This window comes from Lissotriton vulgaris, chromosome 2_1, assembly GCF_964263255.1.
Source record: "Lissotriton vulgaris chromosome 2_1, aLisVul1.2, whole genome shotgun sequence".
Taxonomy (NCBI): Eukaryota; Metazoa; Chordata; class Amphibia; order Caudata; family Salamandridae; genus Lissotriton; species Lissotriton vulgaris.
In genome coordinates this window covers 2,045,117,875-2,045,142,955 of record NC_141687.1, presented here as the reverse complement: position 1 = coordinate 2,045,142,955, position 25,081 = coordinate 2,045,117,875, and the positions used below count along the sequence as shown (strand labels likewise).

At 44.3% G+C, this 25,081-nt stretch overlaps 1 protein-coding gene across 1 annotated transcript in view; it reads left to right on the top strand.

Moving 5' to 3' along the window:
- The window catches only part of SLC24A5 (solute carrier family 24 member 5), a 260,856-nt gene extending 239,114 nt beyond the window's left edge, over window positions 1-21,742 (top strand). The window contains exons 8-9 of the mRNA XM_086959008.1: window positions 20,813-20,914; window positions 21,423-21,742. Of these exons, the coding sequence (XP_086815134.1) occupies window positions 20,813-20,914; window positions 21,423-21,742 (422 nt within the window). The remainder of the gene's footprint in view (window positions 1-20,812; window positions 20,915-21,422) is intronic.
- Window positions 21,743-25,081: the final 3,339 nt, after the last annotated feature.

Here is a 25,081-nt window from a genome sequence, read left to right as displayed (position 1 = left end):
TACCCACTCCTCCTCTGTTATATAGGATTCAAGCCCCCCCCCCTTCCTGAGTAAACAGAGGCCTGTTCACAATGCCCCAAAACTTTGAGCTATTTCTAAGGGTACTAGATTCTAGCGATTCCCTCCATGCTTCATCTTTTAGTACTTCTTTTCGAATGGTGAGGGCCACCTCATACCCCCTACGACAATTTAAAACGTCAGTTTGATTTCTGTTTTTTTTATAAGGCCTCCCTCAACCTTTTTGCAGCTTTGGAGCAGTGAGGGTCAAACCATCTAGGTCCCGACCTAGCTTTTCCTTTCACTGGGGCAGATAGAAGCATGGACACCTTATGCGAAATGATATTATAAGCATTTAATATCTCTATTGGCGTAGATTGCTCCTCTAAACAGAGGGACAGTTCATTGCTACACACTGATTTAACCTCATTATAAAATATTTCTGGAGTTACTCAAGACCATTTTAATCTACACCTACCATCGGTTGGGCGTAGTAGGCCCTTATTCACTTCCTCCGCACCCTTATCTGCCAGTAAACCTGACAGATACAGCGTTAGGGGATTATGGTCACTAAATTCGCTCCCTGAGATTCTAAAATTATTCACAAATTACTGTAATGAGGACGAAATTAAAATATCTATAAAATATTCTTTTCCCTGGCCCTTAAATGTGGGCACAGTGAAATTAGTGTAAGGGGTGGTTAAAGACATTGAGGCCATCAGATCTAATTCATTAATCAAATCATTTATCATCTCACCTTGACCAGAATGCTCAAAGTGAAACCCGTGTATACGTGGGCAACCTAATCCAGACATACAAGCCGTGAAAGGCTCGCCACATGGGTGTACATTAAAATCACGGGCTACCAGGAGACTGTGAAGACTAGCACTCAGTGATTGTTTTATAGCATCTCCCAGTGCAAATTGGTTACTGCACTCTGTTGAGGGCAAGAAAGGGTTATAAAAATAATAATTCCCCAACTCAGGCCTCCTTTACGGGCCATTTTCACCTGAATATCAGGATGAGAAATAGGTATTAACTGTAATTTACAGTTCATAGCCACTTAAATATATGTAGCCAATCCGCCTCTGTCTCCCACTCCTGGATGACCTAGCAGAAACAAAAAAGGCCTTATACCCCATCCAGGAGTAGATCATCATCTAGCGACCACGTTTCCTGTAGGCAGATTACCTGAAAATATTTAATAAAAGCTACCCATCTAGGATCCTTTAGTTTCGCTGCTAACCCACGCTATATTCCACAATAGGAAGTTATTAGGGGGCTCCCTTGACGGTCTTAAGGCTACATCCCCTTGATCCTGGGTCGATAACACCTTCTCGGGCCCTATTAAATGATGACCCCCCAGTCAATCACATTCTTCCATGCCAGACAGGGTATCAAACCTGTTCTGTAGAACTATACTAAAATTAGTATCAAATGGCCTATCTACAGGTATCGGTGGGTAAGCCTGGGGAATAGAATGGAAACTGGTATATGGCCTTGCACGGCCACCCCTTACTAATGATTCCTCCCTATCAACCATTGGGCGGCCTGTAGAAAAAGCCCAGGGGTAGTATCTTAATGGCAGAGCCCACCAGGGGGGTCAAACTGAAATCCCTGGCAAGTAGCCTACAGGCTATATGGGGATTATCAAAGTTTATAACAATACAGTCACCCATCCCTTGTTTACGTGAGCCCCCTATCCAATTAACCCTGCATGCCATAAGTATGTTATTAAGTATACACGGGCCAATCGTGGTGTTTTGTTTAACCCAGTGATTTATTTTATTCAGGAGCTGGTCATAATCTTCCCTCTTCCCTTATTGTAAAGCAGGGACATTCCCCAGAATCACTACATACAGAGTTGATTCTGGTGGAAGGTCGTTAGGAGGGAGGGCTGCCACATGTAGAGTCTTATCTACTTGTATCTGATCTCTCTGCATGGTAGGGGGCCGTGTTGTTGTAGATGGAGGCTGTCTAGAAACTACAGGAACTATGCTAACGGACTTTAGGTTAGTAGAGCCATTCACTGCAGGAGCCCTACTAGTAGCAGATGGCCGAGCATCAGGATCTCCTCCAACTCTGTCTTGTCCTACTCTTCCCCTTACATAAAAGCTAAAGCTGTAGGCATGTTCGAGATTGCCCTTGATTCCATTGGGGGGCAGATACCAACATCTTCTCTAGACTACACAACCTGTTCTCAACAGAGCTTATTTTCTGCATAATGGGATCTATTATTATATGTAACATAGATTCTAACTTACCCCAGAATTCACCCTCTAATCTAGATTCAGTTGCTGGCCCTACCTTTTCTTGATATATAATAGAAGTATTACCCTCAAGACTAATACCTATTGAAGGGTCTACATCCTTAGTTCTCTTTGAAGGATTTGTCACAGGTTTCTTTGTTTTCGAAACACCCCGAGTTTTCCTCACTACCTCAGGCAAATTATTTGGGCGATTCGTTTTCCTCGTAGCTTTCTGCCCTCTAGTTGTCATTCTAGTTTTGTTTGGACTAGATTCCTGCTCTACAAGCAGGAATATTTGGTGATACAGAAATTCCAACAGAGGATTGGCTTAACTGATCTTGCTGTAAGGCTTGATTTATGGTTGGTGAGACTGCGGGAAACGCGGGGGTAAGAGAGAGCCTACCTTGAGCTACAAAAGGCTCCAAGAATAATCTATGTTCTGTCATCAGAATTTCATTTTTGAGAACTGATTCAGCCCTCGTTAAGAAGACATCTAGCGTTCCTACAACGCTTTTTCCTGGAATAATTTTATGCCTACTCATTCTTAACCCAATAAATAACTTCCAGTAATTGCTCCCTGCAGTTTAGCAATAACAATTACAATATAATCAGCATGTGCATTAAGAAAGTAAACGTGAGTGCATAAGTCTATATAATCCATGATATTAGGAAGTTCCTCCTGACTAAAATTTATACTATAAACAAGTTATTTAACAACTTAACAACCAGCGCTTCTTCAAAACAGTCAAGCACATTAAAATTCTCCAATGCATATATCTAGCGAGAATAAGTTCTAGCTACACCATCAAAGTGGATTCTAAGGCGTTATAATTTGTTCATCCAATACCGGGAGCAAATCCTAGAATATCTGGATGGAGCCTAAGATTCACACTGAGCCGATACCGGGTAAGTTCCAACACTGCCAGTACCTGCACTAGAGTCCTTCCTGACGTAGGAAACTCCCAGGTTTTGTCTTCAGTCACGCCACTCTAGATAAAACCAGCCTGGATCCGCAGCTACAAGAAGAAAAGCCCAACCTCAAGATGCCAATCCCGACTCGTCACTGGCAAGTCCAGCCAGCTGAATGTTATAGGTTGCCTTCACCCGAAAGATTCCTAATTCGTGGCATTTTCTCTTGCTGGATTGGGGGATTTAGTCTGGCCTCGTCCGGTCTCAGAGGGGCTCAGACGGGCCTGCCCTTGGACCGGGCTTCGCCCGGTACAGCCCGCGCGCGTCCCGTGACGCGGGAGCTCTGTAAGCCTTTTAAGCGCCTCCTGGCGCTAGCTGGACGTGTTGGCGGAGTGCGTGCCGCAGGTGCTGCCGGGTATTGGGGTCCCGGGAATGGCGGCAGTGTCGGCAATGTGAGTAGGACTCGGTGGCGGCGAAGTTCCAATCAGGTAAGTGCCCCCAATGTTAAGGCAGGGCTCCCGCTCCACCTGAGCCGTATAAGCCTTTTAAGCTCCTCCTGGCGCTAGCTGGACATGACGGCGTGCGTGCCGCAGGTGCTGCCGGGTATTGTGGTACCGGGAATGGCGGCAGTGTCGGCGATGTTCCGTAGTACTCCGTGGTGGTGGCGGCGAAGTTCCAATCAGGTAAGTGCTCCCAATGTTAAGGCAGGGCTAGCGGCCTGGTTCTGCACTAGTTGGAGTCTCCTGGTGAGATGTTATGGAATGCCGAAGTATGGAGAGCTGACATAATCTAAATCACCATGTCTAGAACAGACTGAGTCAGAGATTCCCTGGTAAGGAGTCTGCTGATCTTACTTATCTTTCTTAGCTGACGAAAGCAGGTAGATGTAACTGATACAATTTGGGTTTTCATAGAGAGATCGCTATTAAATATCACCCGGAGGCTTTCAGCTGAGGAGGATGGGGCGGTGGGGTGCACTCAACTTGGTTGGTCAAAACTGGGGACTCCAAGGTTTCTGAGTACCTCCCATCAGGATAAGTTCGGTCTTATCTGGATTGAGTTTCAAATGGTTGCTGATCATCCAATCACGGATGTGCAGCATGGTGGTTTGAAATTCCAGCACATATTCAGGAGGGTTATTAATGGTGAACATAAACTGTAGATAATCCGCATAGTTGAACGTACACACCTTCCTTTCTTTTAAAGACCGGATGAGTGGCAGTAGATATAGGTTGAACAGATGAGGAGATAGGAGCCCAGGGGGACTTCGCAAGTTACACTCCTTTTGTAGGCTGTGAGCTGGGATAGGCGGACTGACTGGGAACGGTCTTCCAAGAATTACCCTATCCATCTCAGAGCTGATCCCTGAAGACCAGCGTCTCGGACACGATTTTTCGAAATACCATGATTGACTGTGTCAAATGCCGCAGACCGGTCCAACAGAACCAAGGCCTGGGGGGATCCTTTATCTGTTTCATTCTGAAGTGTCCCGAACGATCAGTATAAATGCCTCTGTTGAATGAGCTGGATGAAATCATGCTTGGCGGGGGTCGAGGAATTCAAACTGTTCGATGAAGACACATAGGCATTTTGCCACATCAGATTCTACTACCTTGGCCAGGCAGGGGAGTAGCGAGATTGGGCGATAGTCAACGTCTGAGGATCAGCCCCTGGTTTATTTAAAAGGGAACAACAATAGCTTCTTTAAAGGCTCTCGGGACAATGCCCTGATCCGAAGACTCATTTAGGAGGGAGAGGGCAGACCTAGGGAGTAAAGAGAAAATCCTCTTTTAAGACGTGGGGTGGACAGTTGTCAGATTGGGACCCCGTTTTTACTTTGGACAATATGTAAAGAAAACCCAGGCTGTCTATCACCAGAAAATGCTTGAGAGAATGGTAATTTTTCTGCATAGTTGGAGGTGCCTTGGGGATATTGCACTTTGGAATGCTTTCTTTGATCGATACGATTTCATCTCTGAAGAAGGTGTTACCATCTTCAGTGCTCATGACAAGGTCAAATCGTCATGGGTTTCACCTGTCCTGTGCTTATGACGAGTTGACCTTGTCATGAACAACGGGGATCCTGAAAATCCAGCGCAGGAGGAGGAAACCCCTTAGCACCCAAGGTGTTAAGAGAGTTACACAGTGCTTGAGATGGCATTGGTTTTACTGTGACTCTTTTGGGATTTGATAATTCATTTATAATGGAGAATATTTATTTCGACCTGTTTGAAGAGCTCATGATTTTTACAGAAAAATACATATTCTTGGCTGTGAAGATTGCATTTTTGTATAGCTTGAGTTGGGTTAGGTAGACCTCTCTTTTGTCAGGAGAATAGCTATGTCTCCATCTCCTTTTGTATTGACGGAGGGCTAATTTTTTTATTTTTAGATCAGCAGAGAACCTTTTCTGGGCTTTGTGGCGCCCAGCATATCTCACTATACTAAGAGGGGCGTGTTTGTTGCTGGCTGCTGTAAGCCACGCGGTGAGGCTTTCCTCACTGGCTGGGACGGAAGACTGGCTGACCGGGACTTTGTTTGTCAGGGTGTTCAGGAAGGGAGTTCTGTCCATACTGTTCCAGTTCCTGCCCATGGTCCCTTTAGCTACTGGTGGTATGCCCTTGGTTATATTGTTTATAGTAAACTGTGTTAAGTAGTGGTCAGACCATGTACAGGCGGACACTGTTGATAGAGCAGGGTTTTGAGAAAATAAAACCTGCTCGGATTGAACCCTCAGTAACCTTTTATTAACAGTGTGCTGTGAAATTATTATTAAAAACAATAAAATAAGGGGAAATGCTTTTGCTCATGCATGGATTAATGTGTGTGCAAATGCATGAAAAACTAGGCCACAAGCTCTTAGAATAAAAGACTAATGCTGCTTCAATGCACGATAATAATAATTGCTAGGAATAACATGGGTTGTTCATGGGTTAATGCAATGCTGGGATGGTGCTCTTTGAAACTACATTTCAATGAAAATAATAAATGTTCGTTTCATTCTCTGTAGAAAAGTAAACATGGCCTACACTTCTGCATGTCAGTCATAAATACTTTTATTTGATTTCATTAAAAAAATCATAAAAGTGTGGGGAACCCCCATAATTAAAAATACATTTTAAATTTAAAAACAGATGATTTTGAAACATTAGGACAATGCTGTTAATGGGTATGCTGAAACTTATTAAATTAGTGAATTATTTCCTTTTTTTCCAGTTCTATTGCTGCCATTTTGAGAAATGTTATTGCTCTGCAGGACAGTTGGATTGATAGCCCCCCGAGGTATTGGGTGACAGCAGCTCTGCATGTCCGTATTTGTTCCTTCCTGAAAGCTTCCCGGAGGACCGTTCTTCGGGTCACTACCAGGGAAGGGCATATGCATAGTAAGTGTAGGAGGGACTCGTCCCAACGTCCGCATAAGCAACATTCCTTGGATTGCCAGGGGTATTTCCATTTTGGTGTCAGATCTTTTGATGGGAATGACCCCAGCCGCAATAACGTTAAGTAGTGTTTTCTCTCCTGGGAGAAATGATCAAGTAAATATGATTGAGGTTTCAGCCGCTTATAGCATTAAATCACAGCCCAGGCGTGCTTTTTTTTTAGACAGCTGTTTTAGTCCATTAACAGGGAGGTCCTTTTGATTGCGTTGTTCACTACGGTTTTAAAACTGGAGTAAGAGGGTGAGCCAGGCCTCCTCGACTTGCAATGCCGCGAGGGAGTCTTTCAGAACACTGAGCGTTGAGTTACTTAGCCTGGATTGGGTTTCAAATTCCTTCGAGCAGTAGTGTGCTACGATGTTGTCCTCTACATCCCTCATTCTCCAGTAGTATTTAACTAATGCCCCTTGTCTGTCGGGGTCTGGTTTCTGAGGCCATACTCTAAACGAATTTGGGATGGTGAAATGTGTCGGGGGTGGGGAGGATTGAAAATAGGACCTTAAAAAGAGTTGATTGTGCTAAGTTTAAGGAGATGTCCTCTTTAATGTTAAGGATTTCCGAGCCGTATGAAATAGAGGGTAAGAATTTTGCTGAAATAGCTTTAAGCATATGGCCTGTAGATCACCCTGTAAGTTTTTTCTTTAAGACTCTGAAGGCGAACTGCAGTTGTTTAGCTCTGGTACGACCTTGCCCCAGTTGTAATTTGAAGTTGAGGTTGCGGTCTATTAGGAAACCTAGATATTTATATGAGTGTACTGGGGACAGAGGTTGCCCGTTCAAGTACCAGGTGAATTTGTGATGAGCCTTGATTTTAACTCGTCTGGCAAAGCACATCACTTTTGTTTGTTGATGGTTGATGGTTAATTGGACATTGGTGGTAAAAGCTCCTAGTTTGGTGATGAGTCGCTGCAGACCTACTGGTGTTAGAGCGCGGAGCACAATATCGTCCGCGTATCAACAGAATTGTTAATCAACAGATCCCTGTCTAACATAAAACTTGCAAAAGCAGATAAAAGCGTTTGAAGCCCTTTTTCAGTCCTGGATATAAGAACGGTGTCATCCACATATAGCAGGACAAGAATCCTGCGCCGTCCTACACTCGGTTAATCTCCACCAGTAGCTCTTAAAACATTATCCAGGTCATTAATATAAAAGTTAAATAAAAAGGGGGCCAGTATACAGCCTTGCCAGACTCCCTTTTTGATATTAAAATCCCTTGTGACCTGCAAATCCTGAGAAAACCTAACCTTGGCTTTGGTGGACTTGTTCATGTCCTCCAGGAAGTTAACAATACCATTATCCACTCCCATAGCCCTCATGGACTGCCATAGCATCCTCCTGTTAACACAGTCGAAAGCTGATGACAGATCCATGAAGGCCAGATGGAAGGTCCCAGTACCTGCAACGGTGTACTTGCTCAATATCAAGATTAAATTAAGACATTGAGCTATAGTAGACCGCCACGCACAAAACCGTATTGAACTTCCGACAAAATCATATGTTACTCAGCCCACAATATCCGTCTCTGAAGAAGGACCCGACCTACCACCTTTATCACAGAATCAGTTAAAGAAATGGGTTTATAACACAGGGTACTATTTCTGTCACCTTTTTTAAAAACGGGAACTATTGTAGATGTTGCCCATGGCTCAGGACAGCCATACTGTGCTGACGCATTGAATACATGTTCTAATATCGGGGCCCAAAAGGAAGGATCTGACTTAAAAAGATCTGGGGGGATCCCACCCAGCCCAGGTGCTTTACCCACGGTTAATCCCATTATACCTTCCGGAATTTCGCCCATCTCGAATTTTATTACTGCCTCATGTGTGTCACGAAGCTCACTGTCACTATGCCCATGTCTAATATCAAACATAGATTCAAAGTGTGTTACCCACTCCTCCTCTGTTATATAGGATTCAAGCCCCCCCCCCCTTCCTGAGTAAACAGAGGCCTGTTCACAATGCCCCAAAACTTTGAGCTATTTCTAAGGGTACTAGATTCTAGCGATTCCCTCCATGCTTCATCTTTTAGTACTTCCTTTCGAATGGTGAGGGCCACCTTATACCCCCTACGACAATTTAAAACGTCAGTTTGATTTCTGTTTTTTTTATAAGGCCTCCCTCAACCTTTTTGCAGCTTTGGAGCAGTGAGGGTCAAACCATCTAGGTCCCGACCTAGCTTTTCCTTTCACTGGGGCAGATAGAAGCATGGACACCTTATGCGAAATGATATTATAAGCATTTAATATCTCTATTGGCGTAGATTGCTCCTCTAAACAGAGGGACAGTTCATTGCTACACACTGATTTAACCTCATTATAAAATATTTCTGGAGTTACTCAAGACCATTTTAATCTACACCTACCATCGGTTGGGCGTAGTAGGCCCTTATTCACTTCCTCCGCACCCTTATCTGCCAGTAAACCTGACAGATACAGCGTTAGGGGATTATGGTCACTAAATTCGCTCCCTGAGATTCTAAAATTATTCACAAATTACTGTAATGAGGACGAAATTAAAATATCTATAAAATATTCTTTTCCCTGGCCCTTAAATGTGGGCACAGTGAAATTAGTGTAAGGGGTGGTTAAAGACATTGAGGCCATCAGATCTAATTCATTAATCAAATCATTTATCATCTCACCTTGACCAGAATGCTCAAAGTGAAACCCGTGTATACGTGGGCAACCTAATCCAGACATACAAGCCGTGAAAGGCTCGCCACATGGGTGTACATTAAAATCACGGGCTACCAGGAGACTGTGAAGACTAGCACTCAGTGATTGTTTTATAGCATCTCCCAGTGCAAATTGGTTACTGCACTCTGTTGAGGGCAAGAAAGGGTTATAAAAATAATAATTCCCCAACTCAGGCCTCCTTTACGGGCCATTTTCACCTGAATATCAGGATGAGAAATAGGTATTAACTGTAATTTACAGTTCATAGCCACTTAAATATATGTAGCCAATCCGCCTCTGTCTCCCACTCCTGGATGGTCTAGCTGAAACAAAAAAGGCCTTATACCCCATCCAGGAGTAGATCATCATCTAGCGACCACGTTTCCTGTAGGCAGATTACCTGAAAATATTTAATAAAAGCTACCCATCTAGGATCCTTTAGTTTCGCTGCTAACACACGCTATATTCCACAATAGGAAGTTATTAGGGGGCTCCCTTGACGGTCTTAAGGCTACATCCCCTTGATCCTGGGTCGATAACACCTTCTCGGGCCCTATTAAATGATGACCCCCCAGTCAATCACATTCTTCCATGCCAGACAGGGTATCAAACCTGTTCTGTAGAACTATACTAAAATTAGTATCAAATGGCCTATCTACAGGTATCGGTGGGTAAGCCTGGGGAATAGAATGGAAACTGGTATATGGCCTTGCACGGCCACCCCTTACTAATGATTCCTCCCTATCAACCATTGGGCGGCCTGTAGAAAAAGCCCAGGGATAGTATCTTAATGGCAGAGCCCACCAGGGGGGTCAAACTGAAATCCCTGGCAAATAGCCTACAGGCTATATGGGGATTATCAAAGTTTATAACAATACAGTCACCCATCCCTTGTTTACGTGAGCCCCCTATCCAATTAACCCTGCATGCCATAAGTATGTTATTAAGTATACACGGGCCAATCGTGGTGTTTTGTTTAACCCAGTGATTTATTTTATTCAGGAGCTGGTCATAATCTTCCCTCTTCCCTTATTGTAAAGCAGGGACATTCCCCAGAATCACTACATACAGAGTTGATTCTGGTGGAAGGTCGTTAGGAGGGAGGGCTGCCACATGTAGAGTCTTATCTACTTGTATCTGATCTCTCTGCATGGTAGGGGGCCGTGTTGTTGTAGATGGAGGCTGTCTAGAAACTACAGGAACTATGCTAACGGACTTTAGGTTAGTAGAGCCATTCACTGCAGGAGCCCTACTAGTAGCAGATGGCCGAGCATCAGGATCTCCTCCAACTCTGTCTTGTCCTACTCTTCCCCTTACATAAAAGCTAAAGCTGTAGGCATGTTCGAGATTGCCCTTGATTCCATTGGGGGGCAGATACCAACATCTTCTCTAGACTACACAACCTGTTCTCAACAGAGCTTATTTTCTGCATAATGGGATCTATTATTATATGTAACATAGATTCTAACTTACCCCAGAATTCACCCTCTAATCTAGATTCAGTTGCTGGCCCTACCTTTTCTTGATATATAATAGAAGTATTACCCTCAAGACTAATACCTATTGAAGGGTCTACATCCTTAGTTCTCTTTGAAGGATTTGTCACAGGTTTCTTTGTTTTCAAAACACCCCGAGTTTTCCTCACTACCTCAGGCAAATTATTTGGGCGATTCGTTTTCCTCGTAGCTTTCTGCCCTCTAGTTGTCATTCTAGTTTTGTTTGGACTAGATTCCTGCTCTACAAGCAGGAATATTTGGTGATACAGAAATTCCAACAGAGGATTGGCTTAACTGATCTTGCTGTAAGGCTTGATTTATGGTTGGTGAGACTGCGGGAAACGCGGGGGTAAGAGAGAGCCTACCTTGAGCTACAAAAGGCTCCAAGAATAATCTATGTTCTGTCATCAGAATTTCATTTTTGAGAACTGATTCAGCCCTCGTTAAGAAGACATCTAGCGTTCCTACAACGCTTTTTCCTGGAATAATTTTATGCCTACTCATTCTTAACCCAATAAATAACTTCCAGTAATTGCTCCCTGCAGTTTAGCAATAACAATTACAATATAATCAGCATGTGCATTAAGAAAGTAAACGTGAGTGCATAAGTCTATATAATCCATGATATTAGGAAGTTCCTCCTGACTAAAATTTATACTATAAACAAGTTATTTAACAACCAGCGCTTCTTCAAAACAGTCAAGCACATTAAAATTCTCCAATGCATATATCTAGCGAGAATAAGTTCTAGCTACACCATCAAAGTGGATTCTAAGGCGTTATAATTTGTTCATCCAATACCGGGAGCAAATCCTAGAATATCTGGATGGAGCCTAAGATTCACACTGAGCCGATACCGGGTAAGTTCCAACACTGCCAGTACCTGCACTAGAGTCCTTCCTGACGTAGGAAACTCCCAGGTTTTGTCTTCAGTCACGCCACTCTAGATAAAACCAGCCTGGATCCGCAGCTACAAGAAGAAAAGCCCAACCTCAAGATGCCAATCCCGACTCGTCACTGGCAAGTCCAGCCAGCTGAATGTTATAGGTTGCCTTCACCCGAAAGATTCCTAATTCGTGGCATTTTCTCTTGCTGGATTGGGGGATTTAGTCTGGCCTCGTCCGGTCTCAGAGGGGCTCAGACGGGCCTGCCCTTGGACCGGGCTTCGCCCGGTACAGCCCGCGCGCGTCCCGTGACGCGGGAGCTCTGTAAGCCTTTTAAGCGCCTCCTGGCGCTAGCTGGACGTGTTGGCGGAGTGCGTGCCGCAGGTGCTGCCGGGTATTGGGGTCCCGGGAATGGCGGCAGTGTCGGCAATGTGAGTAGGACTCGGTGGCGGCGAAGTTCCAATCAGGTAAGTGCCCCCAATGTTAAGGCAGGGCTCCCGCTCCACCTGAGCCGTATAAGCCTTTTAAGCTCCTCCTGGCGCTAGCTGGACATGACGGCGTGCGTGCCGCAGGTGCTGCCGGGTATTGTGGTACCGGGAATGGCGGCAGTGTCGGCGATGTTACGTAGTACTCCGTGGTGGTGGCGGCGAAGTTCCAATCAGGTAAGTGCTCCCAATGTTAAGGCAGGGCTAGCGGCCTGGTTCTGCACTAGTTGGAGTCTCCTGGTGAGATGTTATGGAATGCCGAAGTATGGAGAGCTGACATAATCTAAATCACCATGTCTAGAACAGACTGAGTCAGAGATTCCCTGGTAAGGAGTCTGCTGATCTTACTTATCTTTCTTAGCTGACGAAAGCAGGTAGATGTAACTGATACAATTTGGGTTTTCATAGAGAGATCGCTATTAAATATCACCCGGAGGCTTTCAGCTGAGGAGGATGGGGCGGTGGGGTGCACTCAACTTGGTTGGTCAAAACTGGGGACTCCAAGGTTTCTGAGTACCTCCCATCAGGATAAGTTCGGTCTTATCTGGATTGAGTTTCAAATGGTTGCTGATCATCCAATCACGGATGTGCAGCATGGTGGTTTGAAATTCCAGCACATATTCAGGAGGGTTATTAATGGTGAACATAAACTGTAGATAATCCGCATAGTTGAACGTACACACCTTCCTTTCTTTTAAAGACCGGATGAGTGGCAGTAGATATAGGTTGAACAGATGAGGAGATAGGAGCCCAGGGGGACTTCGCAAGTTACACTCCTTTTGTAGGCTGTGAGCTGGGATAGGCGGACTGACTGGGAACGGTCTTCCAAGAATTACCCTATCCATCTCAGAGCTGATCCCTGAAGACCAGCGTCTCGGACACGATTTTTCGAAATACCATGATTGACTGTGTCAAATGCCGCAGACCGGTCCAACAGAACCAAGGCCTGGGGGGATCCTTTATCTGTTTCATTCTGAAGTGTCCCGAACGATCAGTATAAATGCCTCTGTTGAATGAGCTGGATGAAATCATGCTTGGCGGGGGTCGAGGAATTCAAACTGTTCGATGAAGACACATAGGCATTTTGCCACATCAGATTCTACTACCTTGGCCAGGCAGGGGAGTAGCGAGATTGGGCGATAGTCAACGTCTGAGGATCAGCCCCTGGTTTATTTAAAAGGGAACAACAATAGCTTCTTTAAAGGCTCTCGGGACAATGCCCTGATCCGAAGACTCATTTAGGAGGGAGAGGGCAGACCTAGGGAGTAAAGAGAAAATCCTCTTTTAAGACGTGGGGTGGACAGTTGTCAGATTGGGACCCCGTTTTTACTTTGGACAATATGTAAAGAAAACCCAGGCTGTCTATCACCAGAAAATGCTTGAGAGAATGGTAATTTTTCTGCATAGTTGGAGGTGCCTTGGGGATATTGCACTTTGGAATGCTTTCTTTGATCGATACGATTTCATCTCTGAAGAAGGTGTTACCCTCTTCAGTGCTCATGACAAGGTCAAATCGTCATGGGTTTCACCTGTCCTGTGCTTATGACGAGTTGACCTTGTCATGAACAACGGGGATCCTGAAAATCCAGCGCAGGAGGAGGAAACCCCTTAGCACCCAAGGTGTTAAGAGAGTTACACAGTGCTTGAGATGGCATTGGTTTTACTGTGACTCTTTTGGGATTTGATAATTCATTTATAATGGAGAATATTTATTTCGACCTGTTTGAAGAGCTCATGATTTTTACAGAAAAATACATATTCTTGGCTGTGAAGATTGCATTTTTGTATAGCTTGAGTTGGGTTAGGTAGACCTCTCTTTTGTCAGGAGAATAGCTATGTCTCCATCTCCTTTTGTATTGACGGAGGGCTAATTTTTTTATTTTTAGATCAGCAGAGAACCTTTTCTGGGCTTTGTGGCGCCCAGCATATCTCACTATACTAAGAGGGGCGTGTTTGTTGCTGGCTGCTGTAAGCCACGCGGTGAGGCTTTCCTCACTGGCTGGGACGGAAGACTGGCTGACCGGGACTTTGTTTGTCAGGGTGTTCAGGAAGGGAGTTCTGTCCATACTGTTCCAGTTCCTGCCCATGGTCCCTTTAGCTACTGGTGGTATGCCCTTGGTTATATTGTTTATAGTAAACTGTGTTAAGTAGTGGTCAGACCATGTACAGGCGGACACTGTTGATAGAGCAGGGTTTTGAGAAAATAAAACCTGCTCGGATTGAACCCTCAGTAACCTTTTATTAACAGTGTGCTGTGAAATTATTATTAAAAACAATAAAATAAGGGGAAATGCTTTTGCTCATGCATGGATTAATGTGTGTGCAAATGCATGAAAAACTAGGCCACAAGCTCTTAGAATAAAAGACTAATGCTGCTTCAATGCACGATAATAATAATTGCTAGGAATAACATGGGTTGTTCATGGGTTAATGCAATGCTGGGATGGTGCTCTTTGAAACTACATTTCAATGAAAATAATAAATGTTCGTTTCATTCTCTGTAGAAAAGTAAACATGGCCTACACTTCTGCATGTCAGTCATAAATACTTTTATTTGATTTCATTAAAAAAATCATAAAAGTGTGGGGAACCCCCATAATTAAAAATACATTTTAAATTTAAAAACAGATGATTTTGAAACATTAGGACAATGCTGTTAATGGGTATGCTGAAACTTATTAAATTAGTGAATTATTTCCTTTTTTTCCAGTTCTATTGCTGCCATTTTGAGAAATGTTATTGCTCTGCAGGACAGTTGGATTGATAGCCCCCCGAGGTATTGGGTGACAGCAGCTCTGCATGTCCGTATTTGTTCCTTCCTGAAAGCTTCCCGGAGGACCGTTCTTCGGGTCACTACCAGGGAAGGGCATATGCATAGTAAGTGTAGGAGGGACTCGTCCCAACGTCCGCATAAGCAACATTCCTTGGATTGCCAGGGGTATTTCCATTTTGGTGTCAGATCTTTTGATGGGAATGACCCCAGCCGCAATAACGTTAAGTAGTGTTTTCTCTCCTGGGAGAAATGATCAAGTAAATATGATTGAGGTTTCAGCCGCTTATAGCCTTAGATCACAGCCCAGGCGTGTTTTTTTTTTAGACAGCTGTTTTAGTCCATTAACAGGGAGGTCCTTTTGATTGCGTTGTTCACTACGGTTTTAAAACTGGAGTAAGAGGATGAGCCAGGCCTCCTCGACTTGCAATGCCGCGAGGGAGTCTTTCAGAACACTGAGCGTTGAGTTACTTAGCCTTGATTGGGTTTCAAATTCCTTCGAGCAGTAGTGTGCTACGATGTTGTCCTCTACATCCCTCATTCTCCAGTAGTATTTAACTAATGCCCCTTGTCTGTCGGGGTCTGGTTTCTGAGGCCATACTCTAAACGAATTTGGGATGGTGAAATGTGTCGGGGGTGGGGGGGATTGAAAATAGGACCTTAAAAAGAGTTGATTGTGCTAAGTTTAAGGAGATGTCCTCTTTAATGTTAAGGATTTCCGAGCCGTATGAAATAGAGGGTAAGAATTTTGCTGAAATAGCTTTAAGCATATGGCCTGTAGATCACCCTGTAAGTTTTTTCTTTAAGACTCTGAAGGCGAACTGCAGTTGTTTAGCTCTGGTACGACCTTGCCCCAGTTGTAATTTGAAGTTGAGGTTGCGGTCTATTAGGAAACCTAGATATTTATATGAGTGTACTGGGGACAGAGGTTGCCCGTTCAAGTACCAGGTGAATTTGTGATGAGCCTTGATTTTAACTCGTCTGGCAAAGCACATCACTTTTGTTTGTTGATGGTTGATGGTTAATTGGACATTGGTGGTAAAAGCTCCTAGTTTGGTGATGAGTCGCTGCAGACCTACTGGTGTTAGAGCGAGGAGCACAATATCGTCCGCGTATTGGAGACTGGGTGTAGGGACGTTACCCAGTTTTGGGGGGTCTGATGGAATTGACCGTAGTTGGTTATCTAGGTCAGCGATATAGATGTTAAAGAGGCAGGGTGCCAGCACACACCCTTGTTTTAACCCGTTAAGGGTTTGAATCTTTTTGGTTATGCTGTGCCTGTCGCCTTTCCTGACCTGAAAGCACGTCTGGGAATACAAGTTGAATATTCATCCAGGAGTTTGGTTGGAACACCCCAGTTGTGCATTTTTACCCATAGCGTGGCTCTTGGGACTTTGTCGAAGGCTGCTTTCAGGTCTATGAAGCATGTATACAAAGGCCTGGACTTTTCAAGAGCTTAGTTGTCTAGCAGGGTAACCGCAGAGATGTTCGTGAGTGTGCCCATCCCTGCCCTGAATCCTGTTTGGGTGTAGGGGATGAGGTTACTGCTTCCGACCCAATCCTCCAGGTCAGCCAGCAGGTTTGATGCATACATTTTGACTTCCACATCAATTAAGGCTGTCAGACGGTAGTTGGAGGGGTCGGAACGGGCGCCCGACTTTTATATTGGATTTAAAATACTTCCCCTCCAAGAGTCTTGGATAGTAGGAGAAGCTAAAATTGAAGAAAAAAGTGGCATGAGGAGTTCAGACCAGAATAGGAGAATGTGCCGGAACAAGGCGTTTGGCAAACCCGTTTGGTCCTGGGACTTCCTCGGGTCTCAGCTTTTTAATGATTTTTAGTACTTGCTCCTTCCGGATTTGCGTAGAATATTCTAATGCTTCAGGGTTGGGCGTGATTGTGGTATGGCTTGCAGCAATTGACTTCTCACCTGGTTCTGGGCCGTGAGTTACCGGACGAACCATTGACATATCGTTATATAGGTATCCAACGTGGGCACTCCAGGAGTCCTCCATGATGTCAGAGTTGTAGTGCCGGTTCATGCCGTTTGCTAACTGGTTGATTATTGCCCAGAACTGCCTCGAGTCCCTTTGTTTCTTGTTCTTGAAACACTGTTTTTTCTGCCCTGATGGCTTTTTTTAGGTCTTTTCTGGCTTTGGTGATTAGTTGCAGGAGGTCCTGGGAGGGGGCGGAGCACTGGGTGCGTAATCTCCTGAGGTGTTTGTTCAATTGTTGTTTTTGCATCCTGAGGTTTTTGGTGAACCATTCAGCCCCTTGGTGACTTTTGACTTTTTTTCCTGTGGTCTGCTTGCAAAATTTTTGATTTAATTCTAGGATAAAGCGCTCCCATACCTGAGTGTTTATGGTTTCTGTTTGAATCTTTCTAAGAGGTTGGTGCAGGTCCCCATGAAAGCGTTAATCGAATCTGCTAGACGTTTTAAATTAAAGCATTGCGTTTGGTGTGATAGTACTCTGGATGGCACTGAGTTGTCTGTGTTAATTAGTAACGTGAACGTTTGCGGTTGGTGGTCGCTTTCAGTCCTATCCAATATTGAAGTTCGTGATAGAGGGGAAGAACTCATGATCCGTGACAGTGTAGTCTATTGTTGAAGCAGATTTGTGAGTAATCCTGGTGTGTGCAGCTGAACAGTCTGTCGGGCTGCTCCCATTTAGCATACTCATTGAAAGCTCGGCCAGACTGGCCGCACATCTCTTGCCGAGCGTATCTCGTTGTTTCGGTGTGTGTGTACACTCGTTAATGGCTTGCAGTAAGTTCATATTCCCCTGACAGGATGATATTTTCATCCCGGTAGGCGAGTTTTAGGGTTGTCTTTTTTGCTAATAAATGGTCTACACATATCTTTTTCCGACTGAACACTGGATGGATATAGATGTTAAGTATCAGCAGACAAGTTAGAGGCGGGGCTTCGAGTTTGACACATTGCAGCCAAGAAGACTCGAGGTATATTATTGAAGCTTGCCATGGAGTATCGGTTGAGACAATCGTTGAAAGACCTCCTTTGGCTCTCCCTAGTTTTCCTGCCTTTACGGCGGGGCTCTGAAATTCCTTGTATCCAGTTATGGGAGTAGGGTTAATCATCCAAGTTTCCTGGAAGAGAAGAATTTTATACTTTAAAATAAATTCCATGAAGCCTGGATTTTCAAGTTTTGTGCTATGCCCAAACCCATTCCAGTAGCAGATGTTGTAGCCTTGAAGTCTGCATGTCAGTTTGGGGTTAATATTTACTCAAGAAAAAGAAAAAAATGAAAATGGGTTTTGTATAAAAAGAGAGGACGCAGAGGCATGATAAACGACCTTCACAGTGTGCTGACTGAATGCCAAGCTTCAAAAGACATTTTGATATGCAAATGGAAGCGAAGCAACTTCCTCATGAGAAGCAGAGGCAAACAAAGAAAGCATGAAAGACTTGATACACTTTATACATGAAATAAACTCTAGGAAATTTGTGTTGTAATTGTGTTCAAAATTGTTTCCTGGGTAGAATCTGTCGTAATGCTGAATGTACAAGACAATGGGATATTTAGTGAACTGGTCATGATGAGTGGTGTGACAAAGACACCCCGTCCTTAACCAATGAGAGACAAAGATCGTTCCATTGTTTTTGCAACATATATGAGTTGGACGTTATGGTTTTAGGGTATAATTTAGGTGCCCTGGGGGTGTGGTTGTTGGGTCTTCGGCTGGTGTTGGGTAGTGGGAGATCGTCGCTGTCCTCAGTTTGCTGTAGAGGCCTTCTTGTTTCCTGACTAAATCTTTGCCACTCGACTCTCCTTGAGTGGCCTTGCTGCCCTTTATGGCTAAAGGGATAGATTCCCTAATTCTCATTTGGGTTAGTATAGTTGATTCTCGAATTTGCATAATCATTTGCAAATGTAATTTTGTCACTGAAACTTTTCTCTCTTTGCCTATCCACTCCTTCAATGCACTGTTTATATGACATGAGTTTGATTTATACATTGCTAATATTTTCTCTCTGCGCTAATCAGTATCTTTGCATTGTGTGACTGTAATTAATGAGCATTCATTTACATTATTCACGATAAACAAACTGAATAAAAACATACAGTCTTTTATTATTTATTTGAGTAGAGTGAGTACATAATTATCATCAACACTTCAACTTTAGATACGATCACCACAATATATAAAGAGAAATGCAGGTTCAATAGTGTTGGTAGTGAAAAAGATATAAACTTGCATCACACTGAACCTCAGCGTGAAGAGATTATTTGGGTAGTGTAAATGCCTATGTTTATGAAAATTATAGATCCCTAATCGCTGGATCACTGTCAATGCAGACACTGTTAGATTAGCCATCCAGACATGGTCCAGGGTATGTCCCTTAAAGTGAGTGGCAGAGTTTTTCCGCTGAGTAAAGTTTAACCCATTAAGTAGGTCCTTTCGTTCTCCAGCATGAGGGCCGCCCGAGTGTCATTGGCCCAGTAGTTAAAATTACCAATCAACAATATATTTGCATGGTTCATTGTAAAATGGGCCATCTGTTCACCCAGTGAGTGGGGGAACAGAGGCATATTCTGAGGTGGCCTATATAGTAGTGCACAAATCAAAGGAGCCAAGACCGGCTCCAATTTAATAACTAAATTATCTACTGAGCATAAGGCTAATGGGATTAATGAAGTCAATTTTAACTCCTGACGTATGATGGCAGGTACTCCCCCCCCTCCAACCTTTCCTGATGGACGATACGCCAGCAGGATATGGTAATTGTTTGGGAGTGCCGCCAAGATATCAGGAGCGGATTCATTTGATAGCCAAGTTTCTGTTAAGAGAAGAATATCTGGGTGTGTAGAATCCAGTAGATGAAATATCTCCAGTTATTGTTTAGGCATGGAACACGTGTTTAAATAAAGTATGGATAACTCGGAAGGCACTATCAGAGTCAAAGTTTCTGTTGAGTCCTACCTGATTAAGACCTGCCTCCTTTTGAGAGAGTGTAATTTCTGAGAAGAAGGCCCATGCTACCATGATGCACAGCCTGGTTAGTTTAGAGCTAATAGAGGAGTTAAATGGCTGGTTTAAAGGGACTTTAACTCAGATGGTTCATATATTTGAACCCCTACCTCTTCTATCCCCTTTTATTACCACAACAGCTAAGTGAGAGAGATTTGGAAATAGAGAGATTGAGATTTTTGTTTTTTGTGAGACTGATCTGTTCAGATGAGACCTCGTGCTTTGCTTCAGTTAACATTGCATGTCTATGTTCTGGTTCACATTTGTATATTTGTTCTGAATTCAGTTGCAGGCTGCTACTAGTGAAGGTCTGGATGGCTTGTAGGCAGTTACAATGAGTTACAATACCACTGTGGACAGAAGAGTCAAGCGCCAACAAGCAGCAATTGGCAAGGATGAGAAATAAAAATACATTTTGCTTTGCCCAGAAATATTGTCCACAGAATTGCATGCCATCCAGTCCTACTGCAATATTTATTCTGCATCCTTAAATCTTCTGGGAGATCCCTGGCAAACATTACCAATTTGTTTGGAAAAATACATTTGGCCGATACATTTTGTCTACTGCCAAAATTATAGCAGTTTAAAGATCCTTCAACATTTCTACTGTATTACAAGTAAGCTTAATAGCTTGCCATGAATGCATGTGTGTCCTTGAACTCCGATCCAAAGTTTGTGAGTACCTCCACGGCTGTTCCATTACCACACGAAAGTAATACTATTCGTTTTCAAAAATTGTCTTAAATATTCGATTTTGGGAATGTTTACCATGGTGATGTTTTTAATGTTAGGTGGCATCCCTATATTGTCGCATTAAAATTTGAGATGCCTACGATGCGACTTTATTTATTGATTGTGACGATATAGTTATAGTTAGACATCATTGTTTAATGCATGTTATGTGTTTTCTAGGGGAAACGCTGGGAGTTCCAGATACAGTGATGGGCCTCACCTTGCTAGCAGCAGGAACAAGCATTCCTGATACTGTGGCAAGCGTGCTTGTTGCCAGAGCAGGTAAGCACTATACTTTATCCCAAGGATCCGTTTGTGATACCATGCCACCTCGCAGTCTTCCTAAGGGCTTCGGTCCTGGAAGAGGGAAAAGCATGTATCCAGGTACAGCTAAGGGTGCACTGCAAAAGGTTATGTCTACAACAGAGGTCACCCGACCGATGTATTGTTGGTGTTCGCCTTCATAAAATGAGGCGGCCTTCGAACAACATCTAGAGCTCGAACCCTGTGTGCCATTAACCATTCCCAAATGTTGTGGTTAACTATAGAAATGCAAAATATTTCTATGCAAGCATGAACTAATAGTTTTACCCTATGTGGTGTTTTACTACTTCCAAACTTGCCTGTAAAAGGGATTGCTGAAATGTATATTTAAAGGTAGTGTTTTATCTTTTGGGTTGAACAGAATCTTTAAGTGTGTTGTTGGTCAGATCAGAACACAATGATTAATAGTTAATTTTGTTTTCAGACTCATTTTAAGTAACCCATCTAAATTCTCTTTTTCTTCCAGGAAAGGGTGATATGGCCATGTCCAATATTGTGGGATCCAACGTGTTTGATATGCTATGCTTAGGACTTCCTTGGTTCATCAGAACAGCCTTTGTCAATACTTCGCCCGTTGAAGTGAATAGCAGTGGGATGACCTATACTGCCATTTCCCTTCTCGTTTCAATTGTATTTATTTTTCTGGCAGTTCACTTAAACGGTTGGAAATTGGATAAAAAATTGGGAATAGTTTGCCTCCTCGTGTACTTGATCTTTGCTTCACTATCAATTCTACATGAACTTGGAATTCTAGGAAATAACCCTGTACGAATCTGTGGAGAATAAAATACAAATTAAAAAAAATGAAAAGGTGTAGTCATTTGTTCAAAGCTTATTCAGCAAGTTGGAGTTTGAGGTATTTGTTGAAGCGAAAGATATGATTTTTTTGTTTTTCTTCTTGTAGGCCTTGTCAAATTAAAGTGTGACTCCCATCTAAAGAAACGGTTACTTTCCTGTACCATGGTTTTTCCATCTTACCTGCTCCAATAACTAGCACACATGGGCATTTAACACCCAGTATCCAGTATCCAGAATACAAATATAAATCCTGCCAAATACAGAAAAAGGTCAAGGGGATGCCAGTTATGAGCATCTACACAATTGTACTTGGCTCATCCCTTGAACATAGCATTGTAGCCCACTGTCGATAGCTATAGCAGGTGTTAAAAACCCTGAATCCAAACTATGGGAACGAGCAGCAGGTAAGGGATTATCTTTTTTTTTTTTTTTTTTTTTTGCAAGACCTTTATTGTAAATATGCTCACATACACAGCAGTGTGCCTAAAACCCTGTACAGGGCCAGCTGCTATCAATTCAACAGTGGGTATCTGTAAGCATACATCAAGGATAATAGGCAAGGACAGTCCAAGATCGTGGAGGACAAGAAGCGGTCACAGTCCAATTATATATCAACCTCCACATGTATTCCCCGCGTAACACCTATAGGTCTTATTTTGCAGTTTTATACAGAACAGTAACAAACCCCACCCTCCCATCCCAGCAAACCCGGTCCCAGGTCACAGTAAAGTGCATAGTAGTAGTTCAGAATATGAAACAGTGCAAAAGGTACGAAAGGCATTGTCAACGATCGTACATGTGGTGTTATCCCAATTATACAAGGCAGCATGTGCCACTAGTCGATGCGCAAGATCAGGGAGAATTAAATCCAGGACAGCCCCCTAGGAGCCACACTCAAACCAGACAAAAAACAGCCCATGGGCGACAGTCACGCATCCTAACCATCTATACAGACAAACCCTTGGGCATACCGACAACAGGCAATCAATCCCTGTCCGCACTGTCAGAACTGTCATCCTCCTCCAACCCAAGCATGTAGGCAGTGTATGAAGTTCAAATGTCCCGCGGACGTGACTTCTCCGGCAAAGTTTCAGCATAGCACGTCAACTGATCTCTACAGTAGGCCATGTTCTTTAACCACAATTGCACATCTGGCGCCCGCCTGCCACCCCACCCCATGGCCACCCTCCGCTTAGCAAGCTGCAACGCCAGCACAATCAGCTTCCGCTCCTTACACGGCACTCCAGAAGCGATCCCTAGCAAACATAATCGTATATCCATCGCCACCTCCGTGCCCGTCATCTTAGTGAGGGTGTCAGTCACAGCCAGCCAGAAATCATACACCTTGGCGCAACCCCACGCCAAATGCACAAAATCTGCATCATCCGCTCCACACCGAACACACTTCGCAGCATCCCGAAGGCCATATCGGACCAATTGCCTCGGCGTGTAATACCATTGATGAAGAAATTTAAAATGAAGTAAGCGGAAATTGCCATTGACCACATAGCCCCCAGTCATGGAGCAGCATTCAGTCCATTCCTCATCCGTCAATGGCTCAGGCAAGTCCCTATCCCATCTGGCCCTAGCTAGTAGAGCCCCTCCCCCTTCATCTTCCTGAGCTGCACGGTACAATCTGGAGAGCAGCTTGACTCTGTCAGTCACAGTGTAGATTAATTGCAAAGCGCTCAGTGTCAGAGGCTCATCCGGGTATGCAGGATAGAAGGAGCGTATGGCCGCACGAAGTCTAACATAGATGAAGGTAGCCATGACCGCATTCGTGGACTGGTTCGTCATTGTATGCAAAGGGAGAAATTTGGCCCCTGGGAAGAGATCACCCATAGTGTGGAGACCGGCACCCTGAAAGACCTGCAAACCGCCTATTTCACTCGTTACAGAGATGTCCGAATGATACAACAGCGGCATGGCAGGAGCATAGAGCGGTAACCTGTCAGCTCTCCTACCAAGCTCATGCCAGGCAGTCGCCGTGGAACGGACCGTATCCACCTCTCCCTTGTCAAACACCGAGTGAGTGTTACCCAAGTCAAGTCAAAAAATTTATATAGCGCACTACATACCCAGAGGGTTTCAAGGCGCTTAGGAAGGGGAGGAGGATTATTTGTCAAATATCCACGTTTTAAGCTGCTTTCTGAACGCTAGGTGATTCTGGGTGAGGCGAAGGTAAGCGGGGAGTGAGTTCCATGTTTTGGCAGCCAGGTATGAGAAGGATCTGCCTCCCATGGTGGTCTTGTTGATGCGAGGTACAGTGGCGAAGGCTTGGCTGGAAGAGCGAAGTTGGCGGGAGGGGGTGTGGAAGGACAGTCGAGAGTTGAGGCAATCTGGTCCGATGTCGTAGAGTGATTTGTGTGCGTGGGTAAGCAGTCGGAAAGTAATCCTCTTATTGACGGGTAGCCAGTGGAGGTCTTTAAGCTGACCAGAGATGTGTTCGTTGCGTGGGATGTCTAATATGAGCCTGGCTGAGGCGTTTTGGATTCGTTGTAGTTTCTTCTGGAGTTTAGCGGTGGTACCTGCGTAGAGGGTGTTTCCGTAGTCCAGTCGGCTTGTGACCAGAGCGTGGGTGACTGTTTTCCTTGTTTCGGAGGGGATCCAGCGAAAAGTTTTTCTGAGCATGCGAAGAATGTTAAAGCAGGAAGAGGATACGGCGCTGACTTGTCTGTTCATTGAGAGTGAAGAATCCAGGATGACGCCAAGGTTCCGTGCGGGGTCTGTCGGGATGGGTGCATTTCCGAGGGCTTCCGGCCACCAGGAGTCGTCCCATGCAGAGGGGGATTTACCTAAGATGAGGACTTCTGTTTTGTCTGAGTTCAGTTTCAGACGGCTTTGTTTCATCCATTCGGCGACTTCTTTCATTCCTTCGTGTAGGTTAGTTTTGGCGGTGCTGGGGTCCTTGGTGAGAGATAGGATCAGTTGAGTGTCATCCGCGTAAGAGATGATGTTGAGGTTGTGTTGGCGGGCGATGGCCGCGAGGGGGCTCATGTATACGTTGAAGAGGGTGGGACTGAGTGAGGAACCTTGTGGTACGCCGCAGATGATTTCAGAGGCCTCGGACTTGAATGGTGGGAGGCGGACTCTCTGGGTTCTTCCGGTGAGGAACGAGGTGATCCATTCCAGTGCCTTTCCTTGGATTCCGATGTTTCTGAGGCGTTGTAAAAGGGTGCTGTGGCAGACTGTGTCGAAGGCTGCAGAGAGGTCGAGGAGGATGAGGGCGACTGTGTCTCCATTGTCCAGTAGAGTTCGAATGTCGTCTGTTGCTGCGATGAGGGCGGTCTCAGTGCTGTGTTTGGCTCGGAAGCCAGATTGTGAGGG